The sequence below is a fragment of the Streptopelia decaocto genome (assembly GCF_964273445.1).
Source record: "Streptopelia decaocto genome assembly, chromosome: 9".
Taxonomy (NCBI): domain Eukaryota; kingdom Metazoa; phylum Chordata; class Aves; order Columbiformes; family Columbidae; genus Streptopelia; species Streptopelia decaocto.
The window spans coordinates 3048490-3067730 of NC_138664.1; the positions used below are offsets into that span (position 1 = coordinate 3048490).

General features: G+C 44.1%; 1 protein-coding gene across 3 annotated transcripts in view; it reads left to right on the forward strand.

The window, feature by feature from the left end:
- The first annotated feature begins 342 nt into the window (after positions 1-342).
- PDE8A (phosphodiesterase 8A) overlaps positions 343-19241 on the forward strand; it is a 122460-nt gene continuing 103561 nt past the window's right edge. For all 3 annotated transcript variants that reach the window (XM_082061375.1, XM_082061374.1, XM_082061376.1), the window contains exon 1: positions 343-1914. In XM_082061375.1, the coding sequence (XP_081917501.1) occupies positions 1654-1914 (261 nt within the window). In that variant the 5' untranslated portion in view covers positions 343-1653. The remainder of the gene's footprint in view (positions 1915-19241) is intronic.

Consider the following 19241-nt stretch of genomic DNA (forward strand, 5'->3'; position numbering starts at 1 on the left):
CCGGGGGGGGTTCCCAGGGGGATGTCCCGGGGGGTTCCGGGGGGGTTCCCAGGGGGATGTCCCGGGTGTTCCGGGGTCCGGGTGTCCCCCCGCCGCAGGTGGCGCCGGGCGCACGCGGCGCGGCGGTTTGAAGTTGGCTCTCCCGGGCGGCGCGCGGCGCGGCGCGCCATTGGCCCGCGGCGGCTCATTTGCATTGACGCCAGCGCGGGCCGGAGGTCAGCGCCGCCGGGCGCTGTTATTGGCTCCGCCGCTGTCAAGCGCCGGGGCAGCGCTGGCGGGGGAAGGGCGGGCGGGGCGGGGGAGGGCTCGGGAGGGGACGGGGCCGCCGCTGCCGCTGCCGGGGAACATCAATAATAACACGGCGGGCGCGGAGCGAGCGCGGCGCTGCGAGGAGAGACGCTTTTCCCCGCTGCACGGGACGCGGACGCCACGGCCCTGGGAATTAGAGCTGTCGCCGCTGCAACCCTTCCCGCCGGGATGCGACGCTAGGACCGTTCTCCTTCTACTTCTCGCTCTTTTTAATTTTTCTCCCTTCTTTTTATTTTTTTTTTTTTTCCCTCGCCGTTTCGCATCATTTCTCTGACCAAAAAAAATCCCCCCCAACATGGAGGCCCTTTGATGCGTCCGCCCGCGGAGCCGGCTCCTCCCGCGGCTCTGCCAAGCCCTCCGGGCCGTGCCCTGATTTTCCGAGGGCCGCCCCCGGCGCTCCGCGGGCTCCCCGCGGCCCGGCCCGCTCCGCTCCCGCGGCGCCGCGCCGGGAGCCCCGCCGGGCGGGATGCGGCTGGGGCCGCCGGAGAGCCCCGCTGCCGCCTGACGGGGGGCGCTTCCTTCCGACGCCGGGAACCTGGATGTCACCCCCGCGCCGGAGGCGGTGCGGGACATGCCCAGCGCGGCGTGAGGGGCGCAGCCGGCTCTCCGGGGCGCCGATTTGCGATTATTGTTAATTTTTTTAAATTTATTTCGGCCCCCAGCTCAGCCCCAAAGCACCCCCCCCATAGCACAGCCCCGGCACCGCACCGCGCCGGGCGGGACCGCCGGGAGTGAGCGCGGAGGACGAGGTGGGGAGCGGCCCCCGGCCCGCAGCGGGTTAATCGGTAACGCTGTGCAAACCCAGGTGGAAAATGCGCCGTGCTCCGGACTAGGCGGGCGGCGATGCTGCAGTGCCCCCGGCCGCTCTGAGCGCCTGGCCGAGGAGCCGCCGGGTGCGTGTGCTTGCGGGTTTGGGGCTTCGGGTTTTTTGTTATTTTTGCCTTCCCCCCTTCCTTTTTTTTCCTTTTTTTTTTTTTTAATTTTTTCCCAGAAGGCAACCTTACCAAGATTCTCAGATGGCTTAGAAAAATTAATAATAATCTGTGAAAATATGAAGTCGACCGGTTTTTGATTTTCCCACCCTCCCCTCCAGCTCCCCAGCCCGCTGCTGAGATTGAGATACAAGGACCCGTTTCCTGGAGGACGAGGAGAACAGACACGCTTTCTGGCGGTGTGGAAGGGACCGATGGCAATGCTTCAGAGGGAGACGCAGGAAAGAGATTCAACCTGTTAACAAAAAATCAAGCAGGGGGAAAATACCAACGGGAAGGAAGGAGATATATATATACACATATATATATATATATACACAATTTAGAAGTATTCCCCAGGTGGCCTCAAAGCATGGGCTGTGCTCCAAGCATCCACATCTCTGACAGCAGAGTGGTCTATCACAGTAGCAAAGAGTCTGAGGAGTGCAATTCCCCTCACCAGACCAACACAACCATGTCTCAACAGCAGCAAGGCAACCCCGTCCCAGGATTATTCATTAAGTCCTCCAACACATCCACTTATAAGGTGAGGACTAATTCCTCTAAGAAAGACAAGAGGGAGAACAGCCAGAGCATGGAGGCAGAGACCCAGACCAGCAGATCCAGTGTTAAGGTAAAAAGGGTGCTAAACACAAGCGCTGTAGCGGTTTAACCCGAGGAGCTCCCTGCCGAAACGCTGCGTTGCGGGGCGGCTTTTCCTGGCTTGAGCTATTACTTTGTTTATAAACTAATCAGCCTCATGGAATGACTTTATAGATGTACCCAAGCCTCTCTCTTCCCTCCTTCCGCAGAACGAGTTTTCCTAATGCTGGGCAGGCGAGTGGTGTGATTGTCCTCGTCGGTCCTTATTGCTGGGGACACGGGTCTTGCTTCTGAAGGCGGAGGGCCCGTCCGTGGGTCTGTCCGTCCGTGGTGGGACTGCCGTGCGTGGGGCCGCGCCGCCACCAGCTCCCGTGTTGTACGTGTGTGTTGGTGCCGGGTCCTCCGGTGTTGCCGTTGGTGCCCGTCTGGTGTGGGAACAGCGGCAAATCGCAGTCCGAAGCGATCTGCTGGCTGGAATGATCCATTTGCATTCCTCTGCCCTTCAGAAAGTCGAAAGGGGAGCGACAGCGGTTTTTGCTCTGGGTACTGATTTCCATTAACAATGAGTTGACCTTGTCTGTTGCTGCAAATCGGGTATTTTTTGGAGGGGTATTTTTTGGCGTGTGGGTTAGTGTGCGTGCTTTTGTGTAGAGATACAACACAAGGCTGTACGGAGTTGGCAGACACATACCGAAAAAATTGCAATTTGTTTCTATTTTTTTTTAAAGTGAGTTAGTTTTGCAGCATGCTTGCTCGGCTGTTTACTTTCTATTGATGGCCTGTTTGTTTATGGGTTGTTCTTCAGCTCCTAATGCTATAGATTTTGATTGTTTCATATATTTTGCTTTTTTTGGGGGAACAATCTCTGTTTTGTAAAAATAAGTAATTGCAAATATATATATATAAAAAAATCAAATAGTAGCAGCCGTGGGGATATTATATAACGTGGCTGATCTGCTCGGGGTTACCGTGATAAGGACTGAGATACACATGCCATAAATATAAGATGCAGGCAAGAGCTGGCTAAATGTCAAATGTTTTGTGGGCTTGGAGAAACTCCGGTGATTTTTACATTTCTTAGTGTTTTTACGTGCTCATTAGGACAGCTTCTGGAGTATTGACCTGGAATAATTTTCTGCAGTGCTGCAAGTGATTTTCTTCAATTGTTTTCCTCCAGAGATAGTAATCTTGGTTCATAGGATTTTAGAAAAAGCCTAGAAAATGAGAAGGCGCTTTGTCAGTAGGCAGTTGGAGGAGGAATTAACAGTACCTGAGGCAGAACGTGAAGCTGAATGGTGTTATACTAAGCTAATTTTTTTGTGTTAGTAACACTGTACAGGAAACTGAACTTTATGGCCCTGCTCACACACGACAGACGTGCTTACGGCACATTTAATACAGTAACCACAGCCAGGAAGCCTAAGTTGTCATCAGAATCCTGACAATTGTTTTGCTAGGTGAAATTTTTAATTGTAATTGCACATTGCAAAATCTAAACCAAAAATCTTCTTAAAATTGGAATTCTGTGCATTTGTCGCCTATGAGGAAAAAAACGACTCCGAAACCAGTTTGCAGAAGCATTCAGGGGGAGCAGTCTTAGTTGTGTTGTTGCATTTCAAGAATTTTGTAGGAATTGTTGTTAGTCAATTTGGGTAATTCAGCCAGATGCTATAGGGTTGATGCTGGTTCATACGCATGCTGTGATCTGATTGGCAGTCATTCTGATTTTTATCAGCCGTGTTTTCTGCCCTTGTCATCACCCGAAGCACATTGCTGTGAAATGATGGGCTTCTGAGGAACGAGGACGGAATTCTGTTTGCCATCAGCTGGGCACAAAATCTGTCAGACACATCACATCTCCGCGATTTCCATGTGCAAAATCCTATAATGCTCTTTAGAGCCATAAAGCAGCCTGGTGTTTAATTCTCTGCTTTTATCATTAGTGTGTATAGTATGATCAGGATTTGGGTGCTACTGGGATTTATTGCTGTTCCTCAGAGTGGGTAGCACACCCTGTCTGGCCCTTGGGATACTCGGACAGGGACACAAGGTGCCACGACCCTTTTGTGCTTTGGCCGATGGTGGTGTCGTCAGAATTTGTGCGAATAGCTGGTAACCTGCCTGAACAGCATTTTCACTTGGTTTCAGGGCACTTTAATTGACATTCATTCACATTATTTTTGTTGTGTGTGCACTGATTAAAGCCAAGAGAGTCCTATGTGAGAGCTGAGAACAAAACTTGGCCCGTGTAAATCTCATCTTTTCACTTTGGCATTAGCATTACATTTATTAAAATATGTATAATAGGTAGTGCAGTAACTTCAATCAGTTTGTTAGCTATAGTGCACATTTTTCAAGTCAGAAAGTGTAATTAAAAGAAATAACCCATGCTAACTGGTAAATTGTATTATATATATTGCTAATTAGCCCCAGACTTATTCTGGCTTTATGTCTTATTATATCTTTTTTCTGGTCAAACAGCAGAGGGTTATTTTCTGGATGTGTGGTGTGAGGATCCTGTATTTTATGATTTGCATCCATTTACAAACTGTAGCTAAAAAGTTACCTGTTCTTTCCTAATACAGAAAACCCTAAGTTTATCCATAGCAAATTCACAGAGCAGTCCTGAAAGTGTGCGTTGGCAGAGATAAATGCCATAACACCTATTTCTGGTATAGATGAGTTTGGTGAGTTTGATGTGCCGACTCCGTAGCTTAAACTCTACTTTTCCCAGTGAAAGATGAGCAAGAATTGGATGCAGTAATAGTGACTGTGGTTTGATTATCCAGTGCCACGTTAAGAATATCAAAGGACACCCAGTGCTGTTGCAAAGGAGACTTTTCCTGTTATTTTGGTTTTTTAGCTCTAAAAATCTCAAAATGGAATTGAAATCGTTTGTCTTTTTTGTATATCTTAGTTATAATTTTTTTCTTCAGACATTCGTGTTGTTGAATTGGTGGCAAAGGTGCTTGGCTTTATAGAAACCTGCTTAAACACCTTTAAAATAATACCTCTCTTCAATCTATAGCATAAGTGGAGTAAATGCTGGAAAGGCATGAGGGCCTCATGGGCATTTATTTAAAATTGGCTTGGGTATTTGTAGGCATATCACGTGCGTGTCTCTTCTATAGAGCATTAATATACGCCGTAGCACATACATTACACTCTTATTTTGCTCTGTCATTTTTTTACGTATGTGAGATTTCCTTCCTCTTGTGTAACTCTCCCTGTCATGTACATTTACCACAGAAATACGTGCATTTGGGTGCAAGGGGGATCAGAGAGTAAATCCAAACTTCCTTTGTTTTAAATTAAAAGTAGTCCTAAGCCAGCAGGGCTAAATGTGAAACAGCCTTTTGATTTATCGGCTGATACGGGCCAGCCCGTTTCAATCCATGGCCCAGTAAGTTTTTCTTCATTCAAACCCTGCGAAATCGCCCCGAGAATTTTGCAGTCGCTGCAAACCCACGGTTGCATAATTCTGCGTCCAGGAGGCCGCGCGCCGCGCCGTACCCGCGGTGCCCAAGTGGATCTCGTGTCAGCGTTTAGCAGCACGTTATTTAGTCCGTTAAGCTGTCTGCTCTTTTCCTGTCTGCCGGGTAATTCCTTCCCTTGGAACACACAGGCTCCCTCTCGCTTTGAAACTCCCACACGGACTGTCCGCGCCTCCACCGGGCCGGACGCCCTCTCCCGATTCCTCCCCGTTCCCACTGACTCCATCCTCCATCATTTTCCCGAACAAACCTCCATCGCCTTTCCCTCCCGCTCCCCCGGGATCCTCCACCACCAACTTTCCTCAATCTTCATGGGGTTCAGACTTTCAGGCCGGTGCTTTTTATGCTGTCGTTGCAAGGCATGAATCCGGGGGGGATGGGAGTCTAATTTTTAAATAGTATAAAATGAAATAGTGTGGTATTATAGCATGTGAACAGGGTTCGTGTTTAAGTCTGTTTTTTATCTTTACCTTTTAATTTCCTGTTGTTTGTAATGTAAACTGGGAAAAAAAAACCAACCCAAACAAGCTGTAAATCACAGCGTATAGATTGCTACACTACCGAGATGGCATAAGCTGTGTTTGCAGTTTTTAAAGCGTTATTATTGATACCTCTCCTGGTCAAGCAAACCGACTGGTGCAAAATGTGTCACTGCCTCTGAGGGCAATTCCTTGTGCGACTGAGATGTGGAAGGTTCGACCCTGGATTTGTGGAGTTCCGACTGTTGATACAAAACTTCACCCAAACTCCTTTCAGCTGTAAATTCATCTGCCGGACTCGAAACGCCGCCTTCCCTCTGCCCTTTGCATTGTTCTGCGCTGCCCCTGCTCCGCGCTCCCTTGGTGTCTCTTCCCTGGCCATTTTAGGTAGTTAATTTCTAAGCTTTTCCTCTTCTGCCAGCTGAATGTGTCAATAGAGGAAGTATTAAAAACAAGCCTTTATTTCTGCAGTTTTAGGTATTTCTCTTACTGCGTTGTATTTTTAATCGTGTGGCTCACATTCAAGTGTAAGTACATCCACAGTGAGAAATTTTCTGGTTGTAGAATGTACTTATAAGCCAGGCAGAAGAATTAAGGGTTGACACACTTTCTAGTCCTCCCTCCCTTTCTACCATTCCCAGTATTACACGTGGTGTGAAATTCCAGTGCAAGGTACCAGCGTTGCCTTGCTGTTTAGTGGTTCAGATTTTACATCCAAAATGCTAAGTGTAAATATAAAGTAAAGATACAAAATGCTTGCAACCACTTGCAGGTATTTCACGCTCAATGTATTTTAGATTATAAAATGCTTATAATCTATGCGAATATGAAGAATGGCTTGTTAAGGAAGTTGCTCATAGTTTGTTTGAAACTTAGGAAAAATACTCTTTGGAAACTGCATATTGTGTGCTTTAATATCTGTTCCTCATCTTCAGGTGGATATCCATGTCAAGAAAATGAGAGATATTTGAGTGAGAATTATTTTTAACACCCATTGAAATGGTTACATCCCACAGTTGCCATTGACAACAGTGATAAATTGTTGTTTGACTTCAGTTGTTATGTGAACCTCTCTTGGCTGTCACCTTGAGAAGGGACTCCACAACTGGGTTTCTTAAGCAATAGTAACAGTACACTGAAAATATTCCGCTTTTTGAGGGCTTGGAATGCCAACTGACTTTCAAATGAGTCCTTGAAGAGGAAATAAATATTTAGAGATATGGACAGCTAAAGCTCTTAATAGCTCTCAGCAAAAAGTGAAAGAAACCTAAAGCAAACGTGGTAATGAGCTGCTGGCCCCAAGGTGAAATTGTTTCAGTAGAAGCTTTACGTCAGTTGTCATTTTGTCAGGGGACCACAGGAGCACCTGCACACAGCGGAGAACAATCCGGCATTGTGTTCTGTCCTGGTGCTGCGTACGGATGGAATATGCCCTCATTGTAAACTGCTTTACCAGCCGTGCAAGGAATTCAAACATCGTTAGCGAAGTTTCTGAGGTTGCACGTGGAGCGTGATTTAATGCCCAAAGTGCGTTTTTCCGTGCGACTCGTAGTGTATTATCAGTCAGACCCGTTCATGTAGTGGCGGTTCACTAGGAATTCGCTTGGCCCTTTGACATTCTGCATACTGTTGTCCATTTGGTAAAATAATTAGATATCTTCATTTAACCATAATTTAAATTGGCACGGGATGATAAGATGTAAATTGAATAGCTTTAATGTGCGTGACGTACTAAATAGGTTTATTGCCCAGAGTTGGATTTTAAGTTTTCAAAGGCATTGAAGAAGTGATGTTAAAACCCTCTGCTTTTCAAAAAGACTTTCATCCCCTTTTAGTTTCTTTCTTGAAATCACTGCTAAGGCCAAAACGTAATAAATGATGTTGGTACACACACTGTGAAATTAAATAGCGGAGCCTCTAATTTGTGCATTCTTCCAGACCGTCCCCTTTTACTATGGCTTGAACTGTTGGCCTCAAATCAAACTCTCAGACCTTTTTCTCCTCTTCCTTTTAAAATCCCTTAATCTGTCACTCTGCATAAAGTAAAAAGCTTAGCGTTCTGTAAACCAGCTCCCACACGTACGGCTCCATTTCAGGAGAAAGGATAAGGGCTAGAACCTACTTTTTGACCGGGACATGCATTGGCATGAATTAAGTTATATGTTTTGAATGTGGTTGACAAGGCAATTTGAGATGGATTTTGATAGTGTTTTAAATGTTGGAAGGTTGTCTGCATATGTACGTAGAGAGTTAATGGCCTTGCAAACAAAAGAAGTCGGAATAAAAAAGGAAAAGTCAAGATTTAGAAGCGATTTTGGGAATAAAATTACGTTGCTAATGAAAAAGACTCATTCCAGTATGAGGGACTTAAATTGGGATTCCTGTCATTGCGTGGAGAAGAAGGAAACGCTGCTTTCAGTTCTGCTGCTTTATTACACGATAGGCAATTTTAAGCACTAGATTCCTAGAAATTAGGATGACATTTTTGTTGGTGTAAGGACAATCTCCTTGCTGGCCAGATAACTCTTTCATTCCCGAGTTAACTAAATAGACACTATTTCAAGGGTTTCTTTTCTTTTAATCAGGATAGAAATTAATCTGCTTGTTAAATAATATTTTTAACAGATTGAAGTTGTGTCTGTTTCTTCACGGGAAATAAGAATTCACTCCTTTTGCAAAAGCAGACTTATTTTGCACATTAATTTAAACTTGGCGTAGGAAACTCGAAACGTTTTATGTGCCTGGAAGGATCAAACCTTTTCAAGTAAGAGGTGTTTTCTTTTATAAATCAAACATTTTACGTGGTGACATGGACAGATTTCTGATGTTGTTAAGGGAAAAACAGCAACCTTGAAATATTTTCTTTGCTTTTTAGATTTCCCAGTTTCCTAAGTAAATCCATACAAGAAACCAAACCTGTATCACTGGACAAATATGTAAGAATGACATCTGCTACCTCCCGCTAAAAGGCAATGTATTTTTAAAGATACACATTGCTTTCTGTCTTTCGGCTTGAGGTTCTGTTTTCTCTAATAAAATTCAATCAGACAAATGACCTCAGTGAGCGATCAGCAAAGTAAGCCTTCTTTATAAAGATATTGTTTGAAGAAACCATGCTGATCTTTTAATTAAAGCACGACGAATGAACTTTGACCTGCATTGACTACAATCTTACTGTATTTAGGAGTGTTGTCTGCACTTGCATCGTCAGATTATGTTCCTCATTCATATTAAATGATCAGGATTGTGTTTTCTGACACTGAAGTGTAGATCTGTTTCACAACAGTGATTTTAATTCCGAGTTTTTCCATGTGATGGGGGGTAGGTCAAGATCAGCGCTGAGCTGAGACAACTGCGTTTGCAGAGGTGCGGTTCTTCTTTTTGGAATAGTCGGCTGTTTTATTTTCTTTTATTTCATAGAAGTTTGGTGAGAAATTCCACAAATGGTTGAGGACAACCACACCTTCTGCTTTGGGAACTTGGAGCTAAAGTGACTTTCCCTGCATGCTTAACTGCCTGGTAAAACCGCGCTTTTCCATGAGCTGTAGCTCGGTGATAAATATCTCAGCCTAGGACGAATATCAGGGTTTAAGTCTAAAAGTATTGGAATCCCGAGCTCTCCCACATGCTGAAGCGTTGGATGGCACCGGGATTGCTGGCAAGATATCTGCATTTTAGTTTTCAAAACAAAGACTTATTTTCAAATAGAGAAGAGGTTTATTGGTGGGCCAAATTCTGATTAAAATGTCCATCCTTCAGCCCCATTGCAATCTGTGGGCTCGAGGGCTGTACCTGAGGCCGAACTGGTTTAACTCTATGGTAGAAAATAGCTCCCTGTTGGGTATGTGATTTGAAAATACAAAGAGTGGCAATAATTTTTGTATCGGGGGTAAGTTGTTTTCTGTCGTTGCGGAAAGACGTCGGTGTAGCTCCGGTGAGCAAGTTCCTGGCTGTACCGAAGCTGGTACAACTCGCCAAGTGCAGCCAGGCTATCAGCCCTGATGGCTGGGTCCCATGTTTTATGATTGCCTCATCCATAACTAATACAAAAAACTACCCGTAACTGATATTATTAACTCTCTAATGATGGGAGCAATGGGATAGCATTTTTTTTCTCAGTTTCTTACAGCATTTTCAAGCAGTAGTGGAATATAAATCGACGTGGCTTCAGGGCATAAATGAAATCTGCAAGTCTGTTGCTGTTCTGGAGAATGGGGACTCTCGAAGTTAAAACTTTGAATTTCTAGGCATTCAAAAGGACTCTTTTCTACGCATTCATACCTGTGTAGTTCCCCACGTGCACCCGAAGTGTGTTGGGATGCGTTATGTTGGCTGGTGCATGTTTGCAGATGACTGTTGTGTAACTTTAGTCTGGACGTACTGATTTACTTCTCATTTTTCCCAGGTCTGGCATGTAATACGATAATGGGGGTTTAGTTTTATCTCCTTAAAACTTGGTTGCTAAGTTGGCAAATGCCATAAAAAAATAGCGCTCCTGAGTGGAATTTTTGAATGGAGGATTGATGTCCAAACCAGTGTTAGCACATACTTAGCACTGAAACACTATCAATGTGGCTGGTTGATGTATTTGTTTCTGCAAATACTATTGCAGGGACTGAGAACAACTGATGAAAGCATTTAAAAGAAATCAAGGGGGATAAAGTGTAACCAGAAATGGGTTTGTATTTTGAAGAGGGTTTCATGACCAGAGAAGCTAGTGGGTGTTTTAATATGTAAGGCAAGAGTGTCCTGCAGATTAAAAAAAGCTGAGGGTAATGTTGATATTTTAGAGGAATTAAATATTTCAAAGCCAAGCAATGAGGGGTTTGCAAACCCAAACAGCTTTTGTTTTGTTAACAACTGCACTGCGAGGAAGAGTAAGTCCTGTGGACACCGACACTGCTTCATACTCCTATTGAGTCTGCTGTAACTTTTAATTAACTTAGTATTTGTTTTGTTTTTTTCTTTCCCATGGAAGTGATCTACTTTCTGCAGAATTTCAAACCAAAGGGCTGTTCTGCTTATACTGTTGGTTATGTTATCGTATGTCCTCAGTTTGGGGCTTGTTCTGGGTTGAATTCGGCGGCAGCGCCGTCGGTCGCAGCCCCTAAGCCTCGCAATGACACTGAATAATCAGTGAACTCACTGAATAATCGAACATTTTACCTTTACCCAAGTATGGAATCTTACACTTGGGGCAGCTGCTTAGTTTTTAGGAGGCATTTTTATTTTCTGAAATACTACTGCGAGTTACAGCTCTTTAAAATGAATTTGTTAGGGCAGTAGCTTGTTGTGAACCAAGATTTCTCCCGAAAGCAGCTTGCGTGGCCTTTCCAGAGTGCAGCGGTACCGGGGAGCAAGAACCAGCTTCTTGGGGATATGAGAGATTTGGCTTTTATGATTCTTGTTCATAATAATAAAAACCCAGGAGACTGCTCGGTGGGGAAGCTGATCTGTCCCCCTCGCCCCAGCTTTGGTGAGAAGGGCCAGGACGGTGTCTGTCCCTGAAGGGCAGGCAGTGGGGTCAGCCTGGGGAGCAAATATTAACAAATGCAATGTGACTGTTGGTTCCTAGAGCTAAATATTGATGTATCAGCTTGTGATATTTTACCGAAAGACAAAGTTCTGCTGTCACTGGTTCGATGATACAACCTTTGGAAGATTATAGCTTCTCTCCTCCTTTCTCTTTCCTCCTCTCCCCCTCCTTTCTCTTTCCTCCTCTCCTCCTCTTTTCTCTTTCCTCCTCTCCTTCTCTTTTCTCTTTCCTCCTCTCCTCCTCTTTTCTCTTTCCTCCTCTCCTCCTCTCTTCTCTTTCCTCCTCTCTCTCCTTTCTCTTTCCTCTCTCTCCTTCCTCCTCCTCCTCTCTCTCCTTCCTCCTCCTCCTCTCTCTCCTTCCTCCTCCTCCTCTCTCTCCTTCCTCCTCCTCCTCTCTCTCCTTCCTCCTCCTCCTCTCTCTCCTTCCTCCTCCTCCTCTCTCTCCTTCCTCCTCCTCCTCCTCTCCTGTATTGACACAAAGCCCCACAGCTGGAGGGGCCGAGGGAGCGGGCGCTGCCGGTGTTTGTGTGCCGGCTCATCTGATCCGCGGGCTGAGCCCCTCGGCACAGCGTGACCATGGAGAACGGCCAGGCACCGCATTTTCGAGTTCAGATTTTCTAAAAAGCGAAGCTCTCTTGTGAATTGCTTGCAGGGAGATTTGTAACTAGACTGTCAAAAGAGTGAGCTGAAATTACCGTCTCTTATTTTGCCAATTGAACTGAAAATGGCTTATTTTTGGAGGTTGCATAGCTCTGAAGTTTTCACCTGACTTTTTCTTGGCTGTTCTGATTGCTAAGAGCTCTTACAAGGCTCTCTTGTGCTCTTTGGGCAGTATAAACTCTTTTCTGCTGTGCTCTGCTAAGGTTGTGGGACACTGTTCATGGGGTCAATTTACTTCTCTTTGTTGGTATACAAAGTCTAAGCAAATTCAGGGATTTTAAGAACTATGGAAGTGAAATATACCCGGTTCAGGGAATGAAAATATTTTCCTCCGTTTCTTCTGCGAGCCTTAGGGCTGTGCTGGGAAGTGCAGGCTGTGGGTGTTCAGAGGTCGCTGTGACGTTCAACTCTATCCTCCAGACAGGGTTTATTTGGATGAGGAGGTGCCTCCCCGATCTGTTGTGCTGCTCTGTTGTTGCCTCCTAAATTTAACGATGAGGTCAAGACCAGAGGCCAGCGTAGAGTGTAAGTGGTGGGATCTGAGGTCACTGTGGGGAATGCTTTTGATTGTAGCTTGCAGAAGTCTCAGTTGTCTCCACAGGGACCGCTACCTAGTTATGGAAGAGTGATTTGTCCTTAAAGGTTGAGAAACCTCAATTTTTCCATCATCAGGCGGAGCAAGGACGCCGTCTCCCTCGGTCGGTTGTTTCCTAAAGTGTGTGTTTAGCAATGAGGCCATGTGGTCTCTTGCCCTTTCTCCACGGACGACCTACACTGAAGAACTATCACCCCCCACACAGGAAACCTGATACTTTTGGTCAATGGCCCCTTACATTTCTTTTTTTTCCCCAATTGACTGGCATTCCATCTGACTGATCACAGAAGTACCCGGTCGCATCCACGTGTCAGGATTTGCTGTGCCAGCGCTGTTGCGTTTCAGGATAAAGGTACCGAGGAGGCGCGTTCTGTTGGCATCTGACAGCAGAGTGGTGCTGCCCTGGCTGTGGCTTTGACAACACTTCAGGATCTACTTCCCTCTTAACCCTGGAACAATACACTCCATAACAGTAAATACACATGTGAAATATTACCTGGGAATCTTTAAATGCTTGACTACTGCTGGCTTCATGCCACTTTGTAGGAGTTACAAGGACCTGTAAAGTACCTCTTCCCCGCTCACACACCTCTCTGTTTTGCAGGGGGTGGTTGTGGGTGAAGGGCTTGGCATTTTTTTCATCATCTTTCCCAAAATTGGGAGGTCCCAAGCCAGCAGGTGGAATTTCTAGCTGATTCTCCTAAAGGAGTGGTCTGCACAGCCTCTTCTAAAATAGGTTAATGATTTTTAAGGTGAACCAACGAAACACTTAAAGTAGAGGAAAAGCATGACAAAGGGTTGCCAGGGTGGAAGGATTATGGCCAACAGCACTGTACCTCTGCTGTTAGTGCTGCGAGAGGTCTGCATACCCTTAAGAGTCCGAGTTAGGTTTGGGAAACCTCGACCCCTGTACTGAGGAATGAACAAAGGCCAGTGCTAATGGTTTGTTGAAACCAGGACTAATTGATTGCTGTAACTCAGTGTGGTTGCTACAGATATTTTGGTCCTAGAACAGCCATGAGGAATACATCTGTACAGGATGTTTGCCAAGTAGCTTGCAGGTAGTTTAAACAGAATACAACCCCCCGACTTCATAAACCCTAGAGTCTTATTTTTTAATCTTTAACATGTGCTAACCTGGTTAAGGCACAGGAAAGATGGTGGTGTGTGTTGAAGTGCTTAATTCAAAGCCATGAACAACAAGGATGGAAATACCCATAGGGAGTACAGAGCACCCTGGTCTTCCTGGTGTTCTCTGCCTTCATCTGAGTAGGATAGATCTCTGGGGTTGTGGCTGCCACATCAGCGTCCCCATCTGCAGAACTCAGTACTGAGCGCTTGGACCTTCACGAGAAGGTTAAATCAGGACGCTCTTCTTCCTCTCTCCAATCCATACGTGTTTTGCTCGAGGTCAGGCTACCTCAAACCATCACTGACTGTTCTCAAGTGCTTATGCTTCTTAACTCTCTTAAAATAATTACAAAAAAAAAAAATATAAAGCTCCCCAGCTTGCTGGGGCAGCCATGGGGCTTTCTTTGAACACTTGGTAAAATAGCACTATCTCTTATCATATGACCTCTTAATTTCTCAGTTCAGAAAACCACACAGCACTTCCCTACAGTGCATGGCTGGCAACTTCCAGGGCCTGCTTCTTCACACGGTATTTTTTGAAAGAGGACTGTTAACTAAACTTGGCTTAATTAAGTTGACAATTTCACAGCTGCTTTGAACAGCTCATTAACTGCAGGCTACAGCTTCTTTGCAGCCAAAACTCCACAATACATCATACAGCGAACCTGCTGACAGGAGGATACTTCCAACTCATGCTTCAAGAGGTCAGATTTATTACTGCACTCTTGCTTCTTCTAAAACCAGTTAAGGCCTCCTTTAACAGATATGGAAAATACTTTGATGTGTAGTATAATCCTATGCAGCCTTGCCTAATGCAGATACCGCTTTGCATGTTAAAGCCAGTGCTATATTATGTATGCTACCAGTTGACAGTGGTGTTGGGGTGAGGACAAGTGGCTGTGGCTGAGTTGCAGGGGTTTTAGCTCCAGTGTGATATTGATGGAATGATCATACATACGCAATTCCTTGTTACTCAGCTCACTTAAAACAGAAAATAGTTCATTGCTATCTGTTTCTTTATAACAAATTGATCTGCTTTTATTTTTTGTGCTTTGTCCTTCACCCTTTCTCCCCTGACAGTATAGAGAATTCAGTCTTTCTGAGAGCGGTTAAAACACCTACTGAAGGCAACACAGCCTGAGCTTGCTGACCGCAGTTTAACTTGCTGGGTTTCTTCAGTTTGGCCTTGGAGAAAGAGTAAATACAGTTTCAAAGTATTTTGCAAACCTCTGCTGCCCCTGACCCTGAAAGATCCCGTCATGTGTTACAGAAACAAGCGTCCGGCGTCTTAGGTGATGAGGAATCCTCCCCTCACCTCCCGTGTTAATACTGCGATAGTCTGTTCTTTACGTTGGTGGTTCCTTACTGACGTGGCTGGGGCAAAGCCTGCTCTGGTCACAGCGATACCAGTTCTGCCGTGCTTGTGACAGCACTTACGCCATTAGAGTACAAATACAGTGGTGTAACTTCTACAATAGAAAGTCTTCCTATATTTCTTGACTCGTGAAATTATACGTAGGACACAACTATAATTTAGGCAAAGTCTTAATACAGTCAAGGCCAAAACTCGATGAAGAATGTTACCTAGCCTATATTAATGAGGGATTTGGATTTTTAATAATATTTTACACTGGAAAAATCTCTGTTCTGGATATAGTGGTAGTGGATGGGGAAGAAAAACACGCTTTTGTTGGAATAGCTTGTTTCAGTTGAGGAACTGGTGTAAAGTATACCAGCAAAACCAGTTTTGCTAATGTTCGCTCCATTTGCAATGAGAAGGTTTCTCAGCACGCTCGTGTTATACCCATGCCAGGATTTAAGGACTGTGGAATTGAAATGGAAGTGAGGACCTGGTACGAAGTCAGCACATGGAGCTCTTTTCCTCCTTGTCGAGCCTTGGGATGGTGATAGTTTCTGGCAGCTGATGTGTCTGAGCCACTTGCCTGCTTTGATGATGCCTTTGCAGCAAGAATTTGTAGCAGCGAGAGCTCCAAGGGAATCTGCTAGCGCTCCAAATGCTGCCGAAACACTGCCGCTTTTTGGGCATTTTTCCTCTTTTTGGACAGGTAGATTTAACAGGAAATAGTCTGGCCAAGGTATGAAATTCTATTGTGGGTATCTGCAAACCTTTGGTAAGAAAAGGCTTTTTACTTTTCTTTTTTTTGGTCAGCAAGGCTTTGTAGGCGAGACCAGGCAGTAGAACAAACAGAGGGCAACAGTCCTTGAATTAGGACAAATAAGTGATTGTTAATGGCCTTTGTCCTCTGTTGCTGTTTGTGTGCCTTTTGCTGTAGGACACCGCTCTTCAGAACAGGCTGTAAGTGTCTGGCGCTGCATTCCGCAACTTAAGGTTATTAAGGAAAAGTTGAACTCTCCGTTAATTAACAGCATTGTTTAGAACTGTTTTAATGTTAATAATTGCCTCTAAAACTATTCTAGATTTATGTTTTGACAAACGATCATTGTACAGAAGATCCTGGGTTACCAGGTGTGATTTGGTGACAATTGGGGGGTAACGCACAAAGGCAGCTTGTGGTACAAGCGTTGTCACCCCACAGCTGCTGCTTTGCTGCCTCCTTCTGCTTGACCTTGTTCCTTTGCCATCCATGGTGGTCTGTAGTTTTTCTTTAACTTGCTCAGTTATACAGAGCAGAGGTTCCTTCCTGCAGCCCCGTTGTGTTCTACCTTTGCCATTTTCATGTTTCTAATGCTCACATATACATGTGTCTATAATTTTTTAGGGTCACAAATAGTATACATCCCATCACTTTTTATTTTAATGAGGTGCTTTGGTTGGGTGAAGGTCTTTGAGGAATGTTTGGCTTCTTCCCACCCACTGGCATATAACAATGGCCTAGAAATGATAGAACCTTTTTGTTTACAAAGCAGCATAGCGAATAAACAGATCTCTCCCTGAAAATCTTTATTTAGTATACACAGCATACTCTTAATCATTTGCACCAAGGTCAACAGCCCTTAAAATGCCATTCTTATAAATCAATCTGATATTAGGAGAGTATTTTCATGGACGTGGACACAAATGAACAAAAAAGTCATTTTTTGCCATGCTAGAAGAATGTTTTAAATCAGCTTTCAAAATTGCAGTGCTGTTCAATGCTTAAAACGTTTTCCTTGCTGACATTTTAAATTGTAGGTATGTTCTTGTGTTGCTTCACCAAAAGGTGTAACATTGTTGGGAAAAATATAGTTTTGTTTTTCGTAGCACAAAACATAATTAGTTGATGTGCGAATTACTTAATTATAGTTTTTTAATATGAATTTTAGTTATTTAAATATGAATGGAGAATGACATAAGCGACATTAAGCATGGACTCCTAGTCTTGTGTGATTCAGCTCGTGCTGACAGGATTTTGTAATGAACATGAGACATTTTGTGTTTATTTTTGTAGCCATGTCAGTTCAGATACTTGTTGCAAAAAGGCAATGTCTGCATGAATAGCTGTGATCAACCCGAATTTTGATCTGAAATGGAAGCTGATTTTTCCCCTTGAGATTCCTTCCCAAAGTATTGAAGCTCAAGCGAGTTTTGTGACAAGGAAGTTGTTACTTTTCCTCTAGATACACTTCCAACAGCTGCCATTGCTTCAAATATGTCTCTAATTAGCTGCTATTTTACTTTTTCAGTAACCTTTGGAGCTTCCCATTCTTTGTTGCGCTTGCAAAGCTGGTGACCATGACAGAGACGACTCAGAAGGGGTCCCTGAGGGCCACCTTGCTTACAGGCCCGCATCCTATAACCCTCCTCTGCAGACTGTTTTTGGGCCACAAACTCTTCTTTTTGGTTTCTTGAGAGTAGCGTGAAGAGACCGAGAGAGGCCTGACTCGCATCTTGATTTTAAATTGCATTTAAATGGTATTAGGTGAGTAAACCAGAGCGATGTGCTAGACCCTGAGGTGAAGCCTCTTGCTTCTGTGTGTGTACCCATGTTCTGGGGCCAAGTTGATGCTTGAAGCTCGTGGGGTTAATGGAAAGGTTGGTTTTCTCAGAGCTGTTATGTTTTTAGCTGATTTTGGCAGCTCTTTTCCTGTCTGATCTATCACTACCAGAACCCAGAGTGTGGTCTGTACTGGCTATAGCCTGTGGAGAGGAATCCTGGTGCCATGGTGGAGCTGGAATGGTAAATGGTCATCATTAATATGACAAACAGCCAAGCGCAGAAATGGCAGAGAATATATAATAAAATGAAGTAATTTATATAAATTTATAACGTTGCCATAAAAAAAAAAATCTGTAAAGTTAGGCTTAGCACAAAAATATGCGTGTATTGCTACGGTATCTTTATCTAGGCTAGGGATAGGTTTGCATGTTGTGGGGAAGCTCTTTATTCAATCTCAGCTCTTCATTGAATCTCAGCAGTTGTTTCTTTTACACTTTATGGTCTTCCAGTTCACTCCACGGAAAACAAACCTAAAATCCAATTATTGTACAAATGTTATATTTTGTTCTTTAATTTTCCTTTGCCTTTTTTTATAGCATCTTTCCAAAATGCCTTGCCCTCTATAAACACTAGACTGTTAAATTTTTGAAGCTCATGACAGTGTTGTTCGGTAGATCACGCATTTGCTGGCATTTGCGGGATAAACACCCACCAACCAGAAACTAAGCAAGCTCAGTCTTTGTGATACGCTTGGTTCTCATGTGCCCTGGGATCAGGAGTCCTCAGCCTGTTTTCATGTCACTCACATGATGTTCTGTCACACTTGGAATAGACCTTTGGGTCAGCACTTTATCACTTTTTGAAAATACTTATATTTTTTTTTAGAGAAAACAATTGCTTTATTCTAACTGCTCTTCATGAAATAGCAGCTTTTTAGGGCTAATAAAGTAGGTGTTTCTAAACTTTACAACTCCTTTCCATGCCAAGGCTAACGTCATAGAGTTAGAAATTACCCAAAAGAAACTTAGATAGCAACAGCAAATACAGCACAAATAAACTAAGAGTTGTCTGGGAAAGCCCTTCAGGATTTGCTGCGATCGTTTCACAACCCCCAGATTCCTCTTAAAAATCCTTGAGATTGATCACGTAGTGCCTCGGCAAAGGCTTTTGGGATCTGGAATGGTATTTTACTTAGTGACTCGTGAGGTTCATCGCTCAAGCAGGAAGATAAGATGGTCAAATAGAAAAATGTTAAGTTTAAATGATGTATAGTGGTCAGTCAAGGCCATTGTGTAGCTTGTCTGCTTTCTGGTAGATAAGGAACTGTGGTGCAAGGACTACACGTGGTTGTTAGTTTAAAAATTCTCTTTTAGCTTTGTCTAAATTATAGGAGCTTTTTTTTTTCTGTGACTGGAGCTGTTTTTATTTATTTTTGTGGATTTTGTTCTTTATATATATATACAAATGATGCCCAATTTTACTGAAGTGACATGTTAATCAAAGACTTAATGTGATATTTGAAAACAAACATACAAACATGGACATACATATAAAATAGCTGAAAA